Here is a 22,281-nt window from a genome sequence, read left to right on the forward strand (position 1 = left end):
CATTTTCTTGGTAGTTGAGTAGAGAGGGAGAGGCAGGAAGAACACACAACTTCCTTTTAGTGCTATAGTCTAGAATTTGTACAGCACATTTGTATACACATGATCATATAGGGAATGCTATAGCTGGATGATCATGTGCCCAGCTAAAAGTTTGTATTACTAAAAGAGAGAATAAGAATGTACATGGGGCAATATTTTGAAGCTGTTGCCACATATTTTGGTTAACTAGGCTGAAGTTCCCTGTAGATTTTCAAATATCACAAGATTATATTTTGTAGGATTAAATATTTAATCTATTTTATTACTCATACCAAGTTGCTTGTCAGTCTGTTTCTGCCACGGTTCTGTGCGAGAAACCAAATATATTTAATAAAGACTTAAGTACATTTTTTTTACTTATTTGACCACCTCCACAAGGGAACAAGAAGTAATAAAAGAGTAAAAATATCTGAAAATCTTTAAACTGATTCTCATTTAAAAGATTAGCATATTCATAAATGATTAAGTTACAGAAAACTTTCTATACTTCTTCCTGCTGATCCCAAAATTCTTCATTGTATCATCACAAAATAGAAATTTTATTGTTGAGAAGACAACTATTATTTGCCAATTCTTGCCCAGACTTGATTAAAAGAGAAAAAAGAAGCAATGTCTTATATAGAAAGGAAGTAATTTAATTCTTATTTCAGTTCATCTTTAAATGTCCTTTTTTTGTTATTTATTAGAAAGGTGGTGAAGGATATAGAATACTAAAACTATCTTATTTGCTAAGAGCCTTATTAACTAACCAATGAGTCTGTGGTGAAGGCCTCAAACAAGACTAAATTTGACTGCTGTCTTTTTCTCATAAATTACAGATTTTAACATTTTTCTGACAATAGATATAAAGCTATAAGGGTTGTACTTTCATATTCTAGAGCTAATCTTCACCCATCTGAAATGTAAACTCTTAGCCTCAAGGCTTATGTTACCTCTTAAAGCTTATAATATAGGTTTTAAAGAATTGCATGAAGGCATAAAATGCCTTTAGGTACTACTTTATTTTTTTAAATGCCTTTACTTTTATTCAAGATGTAAATGGCTTCATTATTGTTTACTACCCTTTTTTTTTTTCTTTCTTCATTCCCCCAAACCATACATCTCTGTAAAGTGTCCATAGGACTAGGGCAGCTCACTCTTGTCTTTTTTTCCTACTGAAGTTACTAATGTAAGAAATAAAGGTGCTTCTGGCTATTTCTGATCTAAGCCTTATTATATGCATTGTCTATAGACTTATATAGTAACTTACTATAAATTTCCACCTATCAGATTTTGAAATGTTTATATCCTTTGTTTAGGATTTTTATTTCCAGGAATATGTCCTGCCAAAACTTCTAGACAGCTTGCTAGTATGTATATTCAAGGAAAGTACAGTATTAGGAATGTTTGCTATTACTTTAAAAATATTTTGAATATTTACTCAGTATATTGTATCAAGAACTGCTATGAGAATAGGCTTGCTGTGAGAATAGGCTTACCATGAAAACCATACATGTTTTTCATGGACTGGGTGGCACTGTCTATAAAGCAGAAACTAGTCAAACAAAGTTTTGAACTCTGATAAATATCAGGAAGAAAGCTATTAGAATGTCTATTGGGCGTTTAACCTAATACAGGAAGGCAGAGAAGACAATCTTAGCAAAGTGATTTTTAAAAAGGCAGAGTTGAGGGCTTTCCAGGTACAGGATCTGTGTTACGAAGACTTGTTAGCCTAGAAGAACTGAAAAAATAAGAGAAACAGTACAATGAGAAGAGTTAGAGCAAGACCATATAGGGTCTTTGAGGTCATACTGGGGATTTTGGTTCTTCAGTTTTCTGGAGGGGAGAGGTAGATGGAAAGGAGTGTTATGATTAGATTTGCATTTTGCAAAGAACACAGCTGTAGTGTAGAGAATAGATTGAGTGATAGATTTAGGGAGAGCAGTTAAACTATTGCGGTGATTGAATAAGGTTGGGAATGCTTGAATTGTGATTGGCTACATAAGACATGAAAATGCAGAGAAATTTGAGGCCTATTTAAGATTAAAATTGATACTTGATAATGGATTGACATTAGAATAATTGGATGTCAAGATGGTGATAGCCTTTTGGACAGATAGTACTGCCATATACTGAAAGAAGGAATATATATATATATATTTTTTTTCTGTTTCTTTTTCTTTTTATTTATTTATTTTTTTAAATAATAGATTTTATTTTTATATTCCCCATACAATTGCAACCCCCCCATTCTGACCCCAATCCCTCCCCTCCCACCCCCCACCCCCCAAAAAGTGTCTCTGGTTCATAGTTTTTTGTTGATTTTGATTTTCACTTTCTTATAGTTATTCATTTTCCTGGTCCCTTATTTAAGTTTTCTAGATTCCTGCTATGAGTGAGACCATCCGGTATTTTTCTTTTTCTTTCTGGCTTGTTTCGCTGAGCATGATCCAAGAAGGAATATATTTTTCAGGAGAATGGAAGTTGGAGGGAAGAGATAGCTATAAGTAAAATTTGGGGGCCTCCCTGGTGGCGCAAGGGGTTAGGACACAACCTATGGGGCTGTCCGCCGCCTCTGCAGCATGAGTTCGATCCCCCGGCCGTCCAGGGAGCAACCCACATGGCTCCACAGACATCTCCTGACTCGCCCGCTGCTCCCCTCAGTATTGTACTTCGGTCAGTCTGCCTGTTCTGTTCCCCACTCTGTCTCTGGTGAATCCTCTCACCCCCCCACACACCTCTGGCCTGTACCCCAGTTCTTGTATTCATAAATAAATGAATCTTTAAAAAATAAATAAATAAATAAATAAGTAAAATTTGAAGTGCTCTCCCAGTAGCACTTGGCCAAATAGGTCATCTTAGAGACGTGGTCTGCATTTAAAGGAGAAATTTGAGAGTCTGGCATATAACCAGCCATTAGAAGTGATGTTGTGTAAAGGGAAAGTAGCAAATAGAAAACCATAGTAAACCTAGATAGATACACTTGATAGGTCCTTAGCGGTTATTTGGGGACTTGAGCTTTGTGGTCAGGCAAACCTTGGTTCAAATCACAGCTCTACTACCAACTGAGTAGAACTGAGAGAAATAACCTCAGATACACATTTAGAGTTAAATGTAATAAAGAAAATAAAGCCTTCAGATTTTGGTGTACAGTAAGTATTCAATGAAATGATCAAGTGATGATAATATGTTGTAGAAAATTTGATTGCACATCAGTTCTTATTTTTTTTTTAAATAAGAAACATATACATGTGAACACAGAAGCCCTGAAAAGGTATTATAGTACTTACTATCCCTGAGGGGGAGTAGAAGGCAAAGACTGGAACTGTCACTTTTTGCTTTGTACACATCTGAAGTTTGATGGTGGTGGTGGTGATACCAGATGCCCTTATTTTTGCCTTTTTCCAACAAGTGTGCTACTTTTGTAATTGTTTAAAAACTACTAGCCACTCTTCAGTTATTTCTTAGTCTATTTTGTCTCTTTGTAAACTGAACAGCCAGGGGTTTTGTTTGTTTGACAGAATGTTTTTCACTCAATGGAGATGCCACACTGATTTCTCAACCAACTTCTGAGTCTTAGGTTGCAAAGAAGTAGAAGAAAGACAGAGAAAACTGGCTTAATGCATGGGATGGTTGTGTGGTAAGTCTGGTTGCCTTGTCCAGTGGTAATCAGATGTACACTTAATGGATGTATGCACCTATGTGCTACATAGACATTATATATATACTTTGCTTGTTGTGCAAGGAAAAGAACTAGCTTATATGCCAGATATTTTATATATACTATCATCATCTTTTTTTAAAAAAAAAAAGATTTATTTTTGCATAGAAGAACTGGGGTACAGGCCAGAGGTATAGGCAGATGAGATGATTCACCAGAGACAGAATGGGGAGCAGAACAGGCAGATCTACCAAAATACCTGTTAAGGTGAGAAGCAAGTGAGACAAGAGAGGTCTGCTGTGTCATGTGGGTTAGCACCCTGTCCAGGGATCGTACCCAGGCCATCGAGGTGGTAGTGCCAAGACTTAAACCTCTTGGCCACCAGGAGGCCGGAGGCTATCATCTTCAATCTTTCAAGTTTTTCAAATTATTATTTTCATTTCAAAAGAAAGAAACCAAGACTCAAAGAAACTAATCAGGACCAAAACATAAATTTGTAAAATAAAAATAGTTTGTTATAGTTTATCACATGGCATGTTGAGAAATTGGTGGCAGCACTGTTGCCTATTAGTAATCACATTGGTAATCTGATCTGTCAAATTGCACCTCTCTGAGATAAGTCTGGGTATCTGGAGGGTAAGGAAGCACAGGACTTATAACTTAGTTAATAAGAATGTATAACAGAGGATGGTTGAAGAATGAGTTATGTAAACCAGGATATCTGAGTTGTTAATTCTATACAATTTCATGTACATTTGACTTAAAATTAAAGTTGATGTTTAGTTTTCCAGAGTTTTAAGATAAGACAATTAATTCGAGTCTAAAGTGCTATGTATTGGAATAACTGATATTTAATTATCTTCCTTCATGAACTGTGGAACTCCCTATTGAGAACATTTGTGGTAACCAAGCAATTTTTTCAATAAAGCTTTCATCTCTTTGTTAATCTTGGAATAGTTTGAGAGATTTTTAAATTGAAACTCTTTCCTTTTTATTTTTTAACCCATTTATATTACATTCCTATTCTTTTTATATTTAGGGGAAACAATGGTATTTCAGTATATTGAATTTAGTTCCTGAAGATGAGATAATGTTGACCTATTTAGAGTATTACAGAGTATTATAAATGACTTAAGGACACTTATTTGCTTAAGTAAATAAATGCTTTGGAAAGCATGAAAAATGAGAATTTTCATTGTCAGCAATAGGGAAAAAGTCAATTTATAGAAATCTATTTTAATATTTGTGAAACTTGGGAAAACTTGCAGCTGTGTGTCCAAAATTATAGAGAATATGCTACGTTGATTTTGAAGATGGATAGAAATTGTACATGAATAAAGGGACAGTTCTTAAGATTAGCTTTTTGCTCTATTTATGATAGCCATGAGTATGTCTGTACAAACATATTTAATAAATTTAAGATGTATATTATATTTGATCAACAATGTTTTAAGCTTTGCTTTTGAACACAAAGAAAGAATAAATAGGTACCTAAGTACCTGTTTACCTCTTTAGATGCTGGTAGACCACTTGTTTTGCTAGTCTTCAGAATTGGAAGGAGTGTCAGATACACAGAAGCCAGAGTCATCTTGGCCAGATGGTGTTTGATACAGATGGATGGTTAGTTGTCATGCAGATCTCCTAGTTGGTAACTTGTTGCTGCCATCTGACTCAAAGAATCATTCACACACACTGGCTGTCAAAAGCATCTTCTCTTCTGTCTGTTTTAGCTGTCATGTCTGTGCTCTGTACAGAAGTGTTGACAAGACATTGCTGTTGTACATTTTCAATGTGGTTGTTAGTGATGTTAGTGATTTTTCTGTTTTGTGGGGTCTTTGATAGTGATGGAAAGTACTTGCTTTGTAATTATGTTTAAAAAAAAAAATACTGTGACAGTGCATCAATTACCTGACCTTTTAAAAGAACTTACCAGGTTATAAGTTTATTCAGTTCTGTTCAGTGAACAAAAAACATTAAATAAAAAGAAAAATTTCTGTTTCAGTTAGTTCAACCCTTAACAAGTAATCTGAATTCTCTTGGTTTCCCAACTTGATATAATACCCTTTTCTGGACTTTCCCTCTCATAACGTTGTGGTCAAAATTTTATACTATTTTCTAAATGTATATTATCTTTTCTCATATTAGTACCTTTTTTTCCCTTATGGTATAAGCCTCATTTAAAAAAAATCTTGAGGCACTGCTAATCTTCTGTTTTCTCATATTTAATTTTCTTTTGCCTTACTCATTTATTGACCCAAGTCTCTACTTTTTTAAATTCCCTGGTATAGAAATATAAGCATCGCCTTTCATTCATTACTTAAGGTCACTTCTGAAGACATCTATATCTATGATAGTTCTTTAACAACCTAATTAGTTGATTTTATCCAGCTAATATTTACAAAGCATCTGAACATGTGCCAGGTATTCTGCTATACTCTGGAGATATTAGGAGAAAATAGTCTCCTCTTGAGAAGGTCGTAGTTTAGAGAGAAATCAGACATGAAGACAATTAGACTATAATACTATAATTATTATAATGTAAATATGTGGAAAGAGCAGTAAAAGTACATGGACCATTCTTATTCTATTTCCCTTGCTATACTTCCAGAATGTCAGTTTTTAAATTGTTACAGAATTTGATTGAGCTTATAAAAATTTTTATTAAGTGGTTTAAGAATAGTTCAGAACTTCAACTTGAAATAGTTATTGGACTATTGATTTTTCCCTGTTAATGAGTACATTTCCAGCATTATTCATGTATTGTAATTTGCTATATACAGACTGTACTCTGTTTGATCACTTGAACAAATGTGCCGAAGTATGTTTTTAAGACAGAGACTAGAAGATAAAAATTACCTGATAGAGATTGAGTTGGTTCCAAAAGAAAACATAGGTCATTTGGTTTTCCATTAAATTGGGAAAAAATAGTAGCAGGAGGATGCACTGAGGTTTAAATAACTCAGATATTTGTTCTGAACCCATTTAACTTGTTAAGTTTTTGTACTGCTTAGTATCTGGGTAGGAGAATATCACAAAACATAGTGAAATAGGTCATTAGTGGTTGATATTTATGAAAAGCTTTAAGTTCTTTGCAGAAAGTTCTAAATACATAGAAATAGATAAAGATGATAATAACAGAAATATGTTTACTGATTGCTCAACCCTGGTGGTTCTGTGGAACCCAGGTGAATTTCAGGTATCCATAATTTGCTGTAGACCTGTGAACCATTCTTTCAGTCAGCCTAACATTCTTTCTAGGTACATGGATATAAATTTAATAGGAATAAGAAATCTTGCCCTAGGAAGCCCCACCTAGACTAGACTTCGGTATCTAAGTTTCAGTTCTTTTTTTTTTTTTTTTTTAAAAATTTATTTATTTATTTATACAAGCACTGGGTACGGTCAGAAGCGCGGGAGAGTGAGAGAATTCACCAGAGCGGGGAGCAGAACAGGCAAACTGACGAAACACTGCTGAGGGGAGCAGCGGGCGTGGCAGGAGAGGTCTATGCGCCATGTGGGACCTTCCTCCAGTGGCCGGGTCACAGCCAGGGATCAAACCGGCGCTGCAGAGGCTGCGGGCAGCTTCGCAACCCAGCGCTCAACTGCTGCACCACCGGGGAGGCCCTAAGTTTCAGTTCTTAAGTTCATAGGGTATATGGTCCAGACAGACTCACAAGACTCAATCTCCTCGTAATAATAATAAAATTTACTTGGAATTTTTTTTTTTACTTCAATTACTTATTTCTTTTTTTTTTTTTTTTTTTTTTGGTCAGTAAGCATGTACTAAATACCTCTTATGTTTAAGTTACTTGTAGGAGTATGAAATTATAAAAGTACCTCAGGGCAACATGCAAAAACTACACACCACTTGGGTTGCATACCAGTTCTGTTCATTATTCATGTTTGAAGTATATTACTTGTAAAATTTCACCTCTCATTTGGGGAAATCTGGCACTTTGCTTTATTTCTTAAGCTACTTTATTTTGGTAATCTATAACAGCTGTGTAATTTATAAAGAACTTTAGGCTTATTGGCCTCTGAAAATAATAGACCTTCACTAATTTTGAAAATTTGATTAAGAATCAGTCCAAGGGGTATGGGGGTGAAGAATCAATTCAAAATGAAATATATAGTGTCCATTGAAGGACATCCCAAAATTATTAGGACCCCATTTCATATTTCAGGGAATTTAAAATGTAGTGATTTATATACATACGGTAGTCATTTATATATTTGTTTCTCCAGTGATAGAAATAGGTAAAGAATTCTGGTGTGTTTTGGGGTTGGTTTCTTTTTTTTGTGATATATTTTTTAACATTTGTATTGATTACATAATTGTAGTGCAAATTTGCTTGAAGTTTTGCAACATTTATATTCTCTACTGCAAACTCCTGTCTTCTGGCATTGCTTAATTCTCATACACATTGCTATAAAAGAGCAAGGTGAATGGATTAGAAATATAAGGGAAATTTATGATTATAAATTTATGTGGGTATTTATGATAGTCAATAAAGATTAGCCATGGTATTCTCTTGACATAAAACTTAATGTTAGAAAACAAGTTTCTGATCAATAGAATTTTATAATTTTTACTAGACAATTTGATTTTCATAGTGTCTTAGTTACAAAATCTTCCTTTGTGTTTTTGTACTCTAAAAGCAAATGGGAAGTATGTTTATTTAAAAGACTTGAAATCTTAACTTTTTTCAATTTAATGTGTATTTTTATAGAATTAATGTAACATATTTTTCCATTTGTGCTTTTTTTAGTTATCACTAATCATAAATTATAAATCAGAATTTTTATGCTAACTGGAGTACCAAAAAAAATCACACATTGAAGTCTTAAGTGAAATTTCTTTAAATTTTACAGTTTTAACTGGTTTAAATCACTGACGTCTATAAAGATTATAATTACTGGAGCAAGATTTTAGTTTATAAAAAATGCTTACTATATGGGAAATGGCACTTTGGGCAGCTCACATATATTTATAAAATTATTAATGGACAGTAAATGTATGTATATGTCTGTCAGTAAATAACAGACTAACTAGTTTTTATGTCAACAGACTGAGAACTATGAGCAGAAAATACGTGAGCAACAGGAACAGCTGTCACTTCAACAAACTATTATTGACAAGCTAAAATCACAGTTACTTCTTGTGAATTCCAGTCGAGGTATGTACATGTTAATCTTTTATGTATTTTTTTATATATTTCTTGAACTTCTTGGAGAAAAGAAAGGTGCTGCAAGTCATGTTTTTCTATTTTATTTCTCCATTGTTTCTTAATAGGATATTTTAATAATTGTGGTGCAATTACATGTTGTGTTTATTTACAGAAATAAGCTCTTTTTTAAAGAAATAAACTTTTTTTTTAATTTATTTATGCATACAAGAACTGGGGTCTAGGCTAGAGGTGCAGGGGGTGAGAGAGAGACAGAGACAGAGCGGAGAACAGAACAGTCAAATCTACTGAAATAAACTGCTGAGAGGAGCAGCGGGTGAGACAGAAGAAATCTGTTACACTGTGTGGGTTAGCTCCCTGACCAGGACTGAACTCATGCCACAGTGGCTGGTAATAGTTTGATAGTGCTGAGACTTTAACCCCTTCGCCACCACGGAGGCCCCCTAAGGAATAAACCCTTGCAGGATATGGGAAGATGGACATTCACATATACCATATGGTGGAGCACTAAGTTGATAAAACTTCTTAGAATACAATTTGCTGAAGAATAGCAAAAGCTTTTTTAAAATCTCTACCTTTTAAACCAAAAATCAATTCATGAGAATACATCATTAAAAAAATACTTAATCAAGTACTCAAAAATATGTGTATGCGGGCCTCCCCTGGTGGCACAGCAGTTGAGCGCTGGGCTGCGAAGCTCTGCAGCGCCGGTTCGATCCCCAGCCACCAGGCTAGAGTCCCACATGGCGCACAGACCTCTCCTACCACCCGCTGCTCCCCTCAGCGGTGTATTTCATCACTCTGCCTGTTCTGTTCCCTGCTTTGGCTCTGGTGAATTCTCTCACCCTCCCGCACTTCTGACTATACCCAGTGCTTGTATAAATGAATAAATAAATCTTTAAAAAAAAAATATGTGTATGCAAGGATGCTCATCACAGTATTATTGCTAATAATAAAAAACTAAAGAAATGTCTCATAATTAAATTATAGTTACCATAAAATGAACAGCTATGTAGCCAAGAAAAGTAATAAATTTTTTTCTTTGTTTATTTTTATTTTATTTGTTTATTGAGATAACATTGGTTTATAACACTGTATGATTCAGAAGACTACGTTAGCTTCTTTAGATATATTTTACCATGCCATACCCACCACCAAGGCACCTTGTAGCATATAGCAAAGTGAGCAAAGCAGGATACAAAAATGAATGTTTGTGTTTAAAAAGATGATTCTTTTTTTGTTTTAAGATTTATTTATGTATATAAGAACTGGGGTGTAGGCCAGAGGTGCAGGGGCTGAAAGGATTCACCAGAGACAGAGTGGGAAACAGAACAGGCAGATCTACTGAAATAGGCTGCTGAGGGGAACAACAGGCGAGTCAGGAGAGGTCTGCTTCACCATGTAGGTAGCTCTCTGGTCAGGGATCAAACTTGTGCTGTTATGGCTGCGGACAGCTTCATAGGTCGTGCTTAACCCCTTGCGCTACAAGGAGGCCCCAAAAAAGATGATTCTTGTATGAATTTATATGTATAGGAAGAGAAAAGCTCTGATAAAATATGAGCCAAAATAGTAACATGAATAATTTAATGGGATAAATACCTTCTCTTTAATTTTTCATTATTTTTGCCATGTCTGCATTTTGTGATTTTCCTACAATAAGCATGAAATCATTATACAAGTAATTAAACAAATGCATGCCTAACATACAATTTACATGAAGTTTAATTACTTATGCTGATGGTAGACTGCAAAAGCATGCCTTTAGTTTCTACAAACAACTGATTCTGGGAAAATAGGAGTTTTGTGTATTGGGATTGAAAAAAAAATCTAAATGGGTAAATCTATATTGTCAAAGTAACTTTTATCTAAAGATTTTTAACTCATAGTTTAAAATGCTCACTCTTTAAAATTAGGATTTATTTGTATTCTGTTTACTTCTCCAGGTAGTACCAAAACATGGGCTTCCTACTTATGTCCAGGAGGTTTTTGTCTTACAGATAACAGTTATGGCTGTGTCCCCCTATTTGAAGACAGTGAAGCAAGGAAGAATAATTTCACTCTTAATCAGCCAAATGATAAAGTGAAATCAGGAGTACCAAGAGAAAAAGAATCTCAGGTAGTACACTATTAGTTTTTTTTCCATAAAACATTAGAAATAGGTCCAACAGACTTCTGAATTAGTATTCTAGCACAATTTGTGAGAGAAAGTAGACAAAATTCTTTTCAGCCTTGACATTACTTTAGTAAAACACAACATTCAAATGCTGATACACAGTACATCTTCCTTATTTTCTTGAGGTGGATCCACCACTGTTATTTTAAACAGAAATTCTGTATATACAAAGCAAATAACTTACATGTTCCTAAATAGAAGTACTATTTCCAAGCAAAATAAGAGTTTATGTTGCATATTCTCTACTGTTCTTTTTTCTGTATCACAAGATGCTTAACAAAGAAATAAAAATTAAACTAAGTTATATAGTAAAGCATAGAACAGAATGTTAGAAAATGACATTCTATTTTTTTCTTTAATTGCTTGTGCTTAATTTGAAAAATTAAATCAACCCTACCAAGTTCAGCAAGAGCCTTCCTTGAGGCAATGTGGAAAGGAATATTCCATATCTGCAGGAAGACATATGCTAGGGTATTAATGCTAGGTTGGTTAGAAATGAACTAAAAATCTATCATTAGCAGAATAGTACATCTTTATAATTAAACACTTCAGAAAAATTAAACTAAATTAAAAATATATGTCTATCTTAATATGCATAGATTTCAAAGGCTATTTTGATTAAAAATGAAAATTACAAATTGTTAAAATGTAAATATTTAAACATGGCAGGTTTATAAAAACACAAATATGTAATAAAAGTATACAATCATGAACAAGTTGCATATCCTTTTTAAAAAATCATCTCCTCTACAGTTGGGGAGAGAAGAGACTATCATTTTGGTAAGAAATCAAATAGGATTTTCAGTATAGCTGTTAACTTTTTTCTTTTAAGAAAGTATCTGAAGCAAATATGCCAAAATGTTAACACTTGTTAAATTAAGGTAGTAGATAACATAGACATATATTTTATTCTCTGTATTTTTCTAAATCTTGAAATTTTATGAGTTTAGAAAGGAATTTTTTAATGAGTTGAGTTTTCATGGGCTGAAACATGTTTTGACTAAAATAAGCTATGACCATTGAGTAGTCTTAACATCCACAACACCAATTAAGTCAAGACTACTCTATTTATTCATTAGTTTTAAATAAGGTAGGTTTTAGCTTCATTTATCAGGGCTATTCAGTTACTGATCTTATAACTAAGACTCTCTTTACTTATTTAACATCAAATCTGAGAAATCCAATTTTGATACTTTGCTAAAAGAATAATTTTAGAATGAGAAAATTATCTGTCATATCTCATAGTTCATATTTTTTGTTCAAAATAATTTTTAAAAGTTTTTAACCAAAAAATATTGATTAAAAACGAGAGGTTGTAGCCTTGGAATATGTTTAGGTTTATATTGCAAAAGAAGAAATTTAGAAACAATGATTCGTACTTTTGGAGTATAAATTTTATGATTGGGTCTATTATGGTACATTATAAAATCATTAAACTACTCCATAAAATGCTGACTTACAAACTTAGCCTTTAAGTAAACAATGTTTGTAGTCCATTTTCCTCTTTCAAAGACTTCTAAACTTTTAATCAAAAGTTATATACTTATTTTAGCTGTAATATTTCTTTGAACATAATTGGATATATCCAACTCAAAATATGGAAAATATAAATCTTGCTTAGAACAAAAGGAATAATGTGAAAGGCTCTAAGATATGTTAATAATTTATTTTAAATTTGGGTAATTTGTCATTGTTTATGAAAGTTTTAGAGTTTATTTTCCAGTCAGTAAGTATTTAAAGCAAACTATCGGGCCTCCCCGGTGGTGCAGCGGTTGAGCGCTGGGTTGTGAAGCTGCCCGCAGCCTCTGCAGCGCTGGTTCGATCCCCGGCTGCTCCCCGGCCACCAGAGGAGGGTCCTACATGGCGCGCAGACCTCTCCTGCCGCCTGCTGCTCCCCTCAGCAGTGTTCTTCGGTCCTTCTGCCTGCTCTGCTCCCCGCTCTGGCTCTGTTGAATTCTCTCACCCTCCCACGCTTCTGACTGTACCCAGTGCTTGTATAAATAAATAAAAAATAAAATAAAATAAAAATAAAAAAAGCAAACTATCAATAAAATTCTTTTTAAAAGTAGCATTTGTTACCTTTTTTTTTTTTAAGATTTATTTATGTATACAAGAACTGGGTGTAAGCTAGAGATGCAGTGGGTGAGAGGATTCACCAGAGAGAGTGAGAAGCAGAACAGGCGCTTCTACTGAAATATACTGCTGAGGGGAGCAGCGGACAAGACAGGAGAGGTCTGCAGAGCCATGTGGGTTGCTCCCTGGCCAGCCGGGATCAAACTTGTGCTGCAGTGGCTGGTGGTAGCTTGATTTTGCTGCCTTTAACCCCTGTACTATCAGGGAGGCCTGCATTTCTTACGTTTTATAAGACAAAGTCTTTGAAATTTAAAATACTTATCTGGGTACTTGGCTGAAATTCAGTGTAAGTAGCAGAAATCATGTCAGAGTTTTATTTCTAACTATTTGATAATGATGTTGCAACTATTGAAACTTTTTGAACATATAATAAGAACAAAAAATGTAAAGCACCAAATAAGAAATAAAACTAAATTCAGTGAGTTCTCATAATTATTTTTATTTAATAGAGTAATTGTTTATGTGATAGCCACATATTTAATACTATGAAGAGCTTAAGTACTCACGCCTCTTGTTCTGTAACCGTTTAATAAAAATAAAATCTGTATTTCAGCTTTCTTATTTTCCTTTATAATATCCAGAAACAAAGTGCTAATGAGCACTAAAATCACAAGGAATTACAGAGGAGAAGTATATTGTAAAGAAATGGATAAATTAGATTTATTGAATATTTTAGTTAGTTGTATATTCATTGTAAAAAAAAAAAAAGGCCTAATTTAGAAAAACATTGGCCAGTCATGTGATTAAAATTAAACTTTCCCAATGGCATATATTTCTCTGTATTTATTGTGCTATAAATAAATTCACATGTAAGGAATACAAGTGAAATCCTTTCCCTAATTATGAACTTTGAAAGATTGGGGTATTTTAGAGTTTTGGTTGGTTGCAATTTTATAAGAGTGTATATCCACAAACAAGATTTAGAAGGCAGTATGCAGCAATGGCTAAGATTTTTATTTTTCTATTATCAGTATACTCACTAGTCTCAAAAACTGATTTCTAGATATTACATTCCCATTTGGTCTCTGTAATAAATTAGTAAGTTGATAAAGATGCTTTGAACCAGTAGTAACAGAAGGATGGTACTATTAATCACCCACAGTTCTTTCCTTCTCCTGTTTGGTGGTTAGTTTGAGGATTTATTTTCTTTAGATTATTTTGTTTAGAATTTGGTTAGGATATTTGAAATTGGAAAGATCCTTGGACATTATGGTATATGACAACTTTTGGACAAACTGGAAGAAAGAAGGGTATGTTGAAAAGGAGGCTCTTTTAGAAAATTTTATTTGAAAAATGTGAAATTTATAATTCAGGCTCTGTTAATGCTACTTGTACATAAAAAACATGCAAATTACCCCATATTTGCCTCAAAACTTGACTGCTTAAAACAAAAAATATTTATTATCTCAGTTTCTGTGCATTAGAAATGCAAGATAAAAGTGGTTCAGTGGTTCTGGTTCAGAATCTCATGTTATTATAGTCAGGGTATGAACAAGGGCTTCAGTTTTATAAAGACTTGTCTGTTGTTGAAAGATCTACTTCTAAGCTGACTCATTCACATGACTATTTGCTTGAGACTTCTCTGCAAGGACCTCTCTTCACATCCTGATACCTAAGAAAATAAGAGAGATCCACAGGAGAGCAAGGAGGAAGTCAGTGCTTTCTGTGACCTACACTTACTTCCTCTTTAGATTAACTAGCTTAGAAGCGAGTTACTTTTACTCCAGAGGTAAGAAGAAAATTCCTTCACTTGAAAGGAAAACCACCAAAGATTTTGTAGCCATATTTTAAAAGCATCACAAGCATTGTAGATTGTGGTAGACCAAAGAGGGTACCAAAGATTAGGGTTTGGGAAGGTAGTATTTAATTCATTCTATGGTAAATATTAATGATCATTAAAAGAACATGGTAGAATTTAATAATGAATTCAGTTTCCTGAATCCTGTCATCATTAATCTCAGAAGAAAGCTGAGCAGTACTAAAAGAACCAAGGAGTTATTGTATGTTACTGCTAATTCTTTTTCTTATAACCAATTTTTAAAATTGAAAATAGTTGTATACAGGAAATGAATTAACAAAAATGTACATATTTATTCTTGGCAAAGATTAGTCATCTCATTTATAGGACACCTTTATCAAATGTAGTAATACATGTCATGATACCAGTTATTAAATAACAAATGTGTTCTATATAACCGTCAGTAGATATTGTTTAAATCACTTTTTTAAAAAGTAGCATTATAATAGTCATTTTTATGATCTTGGAAATAGGAGATGTTTACTTCTAGGATGCATTTTCAACCGCCAAACTAAATACTACCTTAGTATTTAGAGTATCTTAGAGTATTTTAGAGTATCTTTAGAGTGTTTAGAGTATCTTAGATTTTGACAAAAATTATTTGCCCTTATCTTTAATCCCACTTTTAGTTTAGTGGAAATTATACAATAGTTTAGAATGTTTAGATGCAAGAAAAAATGTAAAGAGCAATAATATAAAACATATAAGAATTTGGTGATGTTGGTAAATTTTCTTCATTCATTTAGTAATTGTCAACTGCTATGTACCTGATACTGTAAGCAACTGGAAGAACAAAGATATATTGTACCTTCCTCTGGCTTAATTGATTTAATAACCAAATCAGACATTATTTAATGTTGCAAAGTTATTTCAGATTCTAGGGTCCACAATATGAAGTAAATGTGTTTATTTGCACTTTTAATTGTTTAAGTAGAGATCATGTGTTCATGTGTCCAGAGATAATTTTATCCTTCACTTCTGATTTTCTGTATATATATTCCTAACTCATTCTTTTCATGGCTTTTCATCTGAGTTACATGTTTTAAGCAAAATTTTTAAAATATAAAGAATGTTGGTACCGAAAGATGGAAGTTAGTTGGCACATTCCTAACGTAGGTATCATTGTGATTAGATTAGCAGATCTTTGAGAAGCAGGAAAGATTTTTGTAGATTTAGAATAGTAAAACAGTGGTGTAGCTGTGGAGCTGCCATCAGTGCTAATAACATTAAGGAAATAAGATGTGCTATACCTGGCAATTGCAAGTAAATATAGAATCTCTGACATGTTTGAAGGAAAGCTGATGTCTAAATATACACTTGTCAGTCACTTAGTCAAGAAGTATTTATTGAACTCGTATTTGCCCACTCGTTCTAGTCATTGACAGGAATGCAAACAAAAAAAAAAAATGTAAATCCATCCCCTTTAAGGAACAATAATCTGGTTGGAGAAAAAAAGATTTAAATACCCAAGGCAATTAGCAAGCATAATAAGACAATATAAAGTCCTATTTATATGACAGAATGAATCATAATTATAAATTTATAGTACAAATAAAACATACAGACCTTAATTTAAAAATAAAAATCCCCAGTGAGCTGAAGGTAGGCTTGAACAAGAATTAAACATTTAGTTCAAGTGCCTATGATACAATGACAAATGTCAATTTAGGCTGGGACTTACAGAAGATTGGAGAAAACTAAGGTTTTCACCTTACCTTCTTGGTCAAAGCAAATGTTCCATTTCCTCTGGTTTTATTTTAGAAATTGAATCAAATAGACTTTCTTTTATATATAACACTTATATGTTACTCATCTTTGGAGACTAATCTTTGCTTATAGACTATCTGGTAGAGTAATAATTTAAAGGAAAAATAACTATAGCCAACCAGTTCATTCATTAAAGTTTTCCAGAGTGCCATAATAAAGATAACAGACTCTAAGAAGATATTAATATCCATAGCAAATTAATATTTACATTTTGAAATTTCTATTGCAAGAAATTTTATCACCATATCTGAATTATTATTTCATTCCAACCCTCTCCTGGTTTGGATCTCTTTTTTAATTTAGGACGTCATTTTAGGGATTTTGCTTTGCTGTAATTCTGGAAATAATTTTTGAGGAGAGAACATGAGAAGCGACATGTGACTTTTTAATTCTTTCTCTGACTTCTAAGCAAATTTAAATATATCTAGTGTGACCTTTCTCCCTTATTTGCCACTTTCTTGTTTTCTATTCTTCTTCAGAGCTCAGAAAGCAGAATTAGTATAATCTGCCATCCTAAAAGTTTTCCAAATCTGTTTTGAAGATATTTTTCTGTTATAAAATGCTTTTGCATTCAATCTATTGTGATGTTAATAGTTTTTTTTGTTTGTTTGTTTTTTGATTGAATTATATTCAGACAGTCCAGCCTCACACAGATATATTTGGGAAGGAAACTGTGGATATTCTTTTTTGATACTGCACTAAAACTCATTTAAGTAATTGTTTCTTTAAATGTTAACTGCAGTAGGAAAACTAAAACCATGTGCCAGTGAACTTTTCTTCTACCTTTCTGTTTTTCTCCCGAACAACCATTGTACCTCAGCATGAAACAGAAATCTTTTTAATATGTTCCCCATTTTGTAGCACAGAATACTAAAAAGATGTTTCCTTGGGATCAAAATTCAGTAGAAAAAATTCAGTAAAATTTATCATTTTTATTGCCTCATCAAGTATCTTCTTAGGTAAAACTAGCTTTTATTTATTTAATTTTTTTTTTCACTGAATGTGTGGCATTGAAGAATATAGTGACTACAGTCTGGTAGCATTGCCTGGGTCATACTCAGGTACCAGCAGTTTTACTCACCGTTGCTTTGCATCATCAGTATTACTGACAGTAAATAGTATAATTGCCAATGCAATAAAATTGGCAGATAACATCTGTTAGTATTGTGACAATAGTTGACCCCATGGAGCTCAGGGTATAGGATTTGATTTTACACTACCTATAATCCAATGTTTCATAGATGTTGGAAGAAGACACCAACTCCTGGATTAGAGAAAACTATCTTTATTATTCATAGCATAGAAGCTGCAAAAGCATTATATTTGCATTGGAGGTAGATGAAATGGCCAACATAGTAGATCCAAATGGATTCCTACATATCATGGATAGTATTAAAGAAGAGTAACATTGAAATGGGAAAACCGATCATGTTATAGCAGGCAATAAACAGCTTTTCATTGTCCAAGAGGGAAAACATTATCTTATCCTTCAAATTTGCCCTCTGCAAACACAACTCTGAGAAATGTCCCAAGGTAAAAATCAGAGCTTTATATTCTTGTCTCGCATAGCAAAAGCTTGCAGGACACTCAGGATCCATATGATTTCTTTCCCTATAGTGGATCCCTTAAAAGGCTCTCAAAACTCCCAAGGACCCTAGATCATATTTTGAGAACCAGTGGTTTTACCAAATTATAATTTCCTATTAGAAAAATCATGTTACATTTTTCTCAGTAAGTTATTTACTTCCCATCTTACTGAAAAAAATGTCATGATTTAAGAATACTGTGGCATCTCCTCAGGAACCCTTATTTATGCACAAAAATCATAATGTTTGCCTGCCAGTCTTTTTCACAATTATTGGATAATTAATTGGTTTATATCTTTATACTTTAGATCGTGATACCTATAAATTATTCCTGGTTGCTTATCTATATCTACTGTATTAAATCTAGCACAAACACTAATTTTTTTACTCTAGTTCATTAAAAGACAAGTATAAAGCCTGATACATTTCTTGAGGTATTCCACAGAACCCAAGACCTGTGAAACACCACATACTATGTACACTTTGTGGTCATTTTTAAAGACACACAAATGAATTATAGATCTGAATTCAACAGTGAGAAAACCAGTTAGCTTCATTTAACCACATAATCTCTAGCTAGCACTTTTCCCATTACTGTATTTTAATAACTCAATGGGTTTGTAGTTCCCTCTAAGATATAGCTAGAATTTGATGAGGGAGATTTTCATTTGCACCTAATGTATTACACTCTGAACTCTGCTACTTATGCAGTCTTGCATATTATAAAAGCTAACTTTTTCCCTGTAAGATTTTTCCTCTGGCTATTAGTCATCTTTCTATTTACTTTATATTTTGCTCTAATAGGTAGGTGGATGGGTGGGCAGGCAGGCAGGTAGATAAATGGATTAATAGATACTAGAATCCTAATAACACTATTAGAAAGTAGTTATCAGGTACTCTGCAAGTCTTTAACCTGTTTTTTATCTCCTGATGTTCCTATTGGAAAATCACGTAATAATGAGATAGGTAATTTTTGTTTTACCTCTTTCACTGTGTTTATCAGTAGTGGTATGATTTTTGTGTTCTAACTCAGTTTTCTTCTAAGTAAGTCCACATATGTCTGTTTTACCCACTGTTGTTTTAATCTCTAATAGCTCTTCATTGTTTAACTTTAAAGACAGCATATTTCTGTCAACATTTCATCCAGATAATGCTGCCAGGGTTATTGACTGATCATTGTCCCTTAAAAAGTATCATCTGAGGCCGTCACGTTGGGCTGCGAAGCTACCCGCAGCCTCTGCAGCACCAGTTCAATCCCTGGCCACTGGCGAGGGTCCCACATGGTGCGCAGACCTCTCCTGCCGCACCCACTGCTCCCCTCAGCAGTGTACTTCGTCAGTCTGCCTGTTCTGCTCCCCGCTCTGGCTCTGGTGAATTCTCTCACCCTCCCGCACTTCTGACTGTGTCCAGTGCTTGTATAAATAAATAAATCTTAAAAAAAAAAAAAAAAAAGATAAACCCAAGTCAACCTGAAGGAGCTGGTATTCTTTAAAAAAAAAAAAAGTATCATCTGAAAAGTATTCCTACTGCATAACCAAGTGGTCATAAGTTGCTTTCCTTCTTGCTGCTGCTTATTAAACAGTATTTCCTCCCTCCTTTTTCCATACTGATGGAAATCGAGGAACATGCCTCAAAATTCCCATTCTCCTTAGCTCTTCTCATCATGTCTAAGGACAGCGATGACTTTTTTTAAAAGCTCAATCTAAAAACTCTTCCTGCTTTTTAGATAAATGTTCATTCCTTTTTGACATGGAGAAGATAATAAATATTGGTAATTAGTTGTTTTCTCCAAGTCCTTCTTGGCAGAATTAAAAGTTGGTATCCCTTTGTCAGATCCCCAGTTATGGTTTGAATTTTGCTATTCCACAAAAGCCTAATCTCAGTTTCCTTAAGGTTTACCTTGCCCAAAGATTTTTTTTTTAATGCTGAAAAGAATGGTCTTATATTTAAAAAGAAAAATGAAGATTGGAAGTGTCATCCAGATTTGAAGAAAAGGTTATTATGTTATGTTTTAAACTTGGAGGTCTACAGTAGACAGCAAGTTGTATTGGAAGAATTGAGTGGCTATGGAGAGAGTGGGCCTAAACAGAGAGAATTCAGGAAATGATTATGAGTAGGCCTGAAATGTGCATGAATGACAAGAAAGATAACTAGGGGAGAATAATGTGTCTGCATCTGACCCTTCCAGAATGCCCACATTTGTGGTCAAGGACGAAGAGAGAACAGTGAAAATACCTAAACTTCAAGAAGAAAATCTAAATAACAGATGCTTGTAGCTAGAAAAAGTTTCAAGGAGGAGATGTTGATCTGTAGTGTGAAATATTGTCTCTCCAATAAGCATTAAGCAGAACACAAGCTTTAGAAAGAGCCATTGAATTGATATTTAAGACATCTCTGGAAAATCATGGTGAAATCTTAAAAGAATGGAAAGTTTTTTTAAAAAAGAACAAAAACTGAGTTTGGGAGTTCAGCTTCTGTTACTGAACAATGGACAGCTAACAAAACCGTGTTCTACAAATAATAGTAATAATTCTGGACATCACACAAAAAAACCAATTATGTGAGGACTTTGGAAACAGTTTTGCGTATTTTGGAGAAGAATCAATTATGAAGCAAGTAAGTTACTCAGAGTAAACTCAGTTTTCAGTGGTTTTGCCCTTGAGGGTGGCCACAGTTTCTGTGGCTGAAACTCCATTACAAAGCCCACAATCATTCTGGCTGAAAGAACCAGGAAAGAGAATGAGTCCAGGATAACCATGGTCGTCAAAGACTAAAGGAAACAACCCCAAAGAGGAACATGTCAGAGAAGAACAACCCTAATTTTTGTGTTTAACTCAGCTCAAACCTCTGGTTACCACCTTAGCACGTAGATTTGTGAAGCAAACTGAATAGTTTGCATCAGAAAATGAGAGGATTAAACTAAATTCTATCTGGCTTCAAATGTGTGATAGTTCAGAGTCTGCATATAACCAAATTAATTACCTGCAGAAACAAGAAACTCATTACCTCTCTGTACCACGTAACATGTCTTCACAACTTAATATTCATAATGTTCATGGTGCAAGTCTAAATTATTCACTTGGAGATTTTTTAACACACACAAAAAAAAGACCATACCAAAGATTTTTTCCCAGCAATATTTAAACATCAAAACTTGGCTCATAACTACTTCTCAGTGAGAAATGTATTTGTTGTATGACAGACAGGTTTTTGAATCTTAAAATTAGTTTGCTTTAGTGCAATGTATAAATGTTACTGTTCTGTATCTACCTCACCATACTGAATAATTCTACTACTTAGCTTCTCTACCAGCCAGTCCCCTGTGCTATAATATAAGAGCCTGGGGTGGAGAAGCTTGGGTTCCAGTCATAGCTACTCCACCTGCTGGATTATAGGCAAATGATTTAACTTCACCAAAACCTTATTTGCTATAACTTTAAAGTCAAATTAAAGGGCTCAGTTCACAAGATAATGTGGATTAAATTATTGAATATATGCAGATTGCTTACATGATAGCTATTTCCATGAAGACATTTTGTTCATGGTAATAGTGTAACATAAAATGTGGTTAATGGAAAGGATTTTTCCAAATCACTTTTTTTTTTTTTTTTTAAGATTTATTTATGTGTAGAAGAACTGGGATGCAGGCCAGAGGTGTGGTGCTTGAGAGGATTCACCATAGAGTGGGGAGCAGATCAGGCAGGTCTACTGAAATACACTGCTGACAGGTGAAGTGGACTAGAGAAAAGAGGGCTGCTGCGCCATATGTGGGTTAGCTCTCTGGACGGATATCAAACTCGAGGCATAGCAGTTATAGCACTGAGACTTAATCACTATGCCACCAGGGAGGCTGGCTTTATTTTTAAGGTACTTATATGTTTGAAGAAAGGGTGAGGGGAGTATGGGTAACATTAATTTTGAATTGGTCGTTTAAATTACTCATGTTGCATAAAAAGAGA

General features: G+C 33.9%; 1 protein-coding gene across 3 annotated transcripts in view; it reads left to right on the top strand.

Moving 5' to 3' along the window:
- The window catches only part of TANK (TRAF family member associated NFKB activator), a 78,526-nt gene that overhangs the window by 38,002 nt on the left and 18,243 nt on the right, over positions 1-22,281 (top strand). For all 3 annotated transcript variants that reach the window (XM_054699783.1, XM_037523415.2, XM_037523416.2), the window contains exons 3-4: positions 8,748-8,856; positions 10,863-10,981. In XM_054699783.1, the coding sequence (XP_054555758.1) occupies positions 8,748-8,856; positions 10,863-10,981 (228 nt within the window). The remainder of the gene's footprint in view (positions 1-8,747; positions 8,857-10,862; positions 10,982-22,281) is intronic.

The sequence above is a fragment of the Talpa occidentalis genome, unplaced genomic scaffold (genome assembly GCF_014898055.3).
Source record: "Talpa occidentalis isolate TD23 unplaced genomic scaffold, MPIMG_talOcc4v2.1 talOcc4.3, whole genome shotgun sequence".
NCBI classification, from domain to species: domain Eukaryota; kingdom Metazoa; phylum Chordata; class Mammalia; order Eulipotyphla; family Talpidae; genus Talpa; species Talpa occidentalis.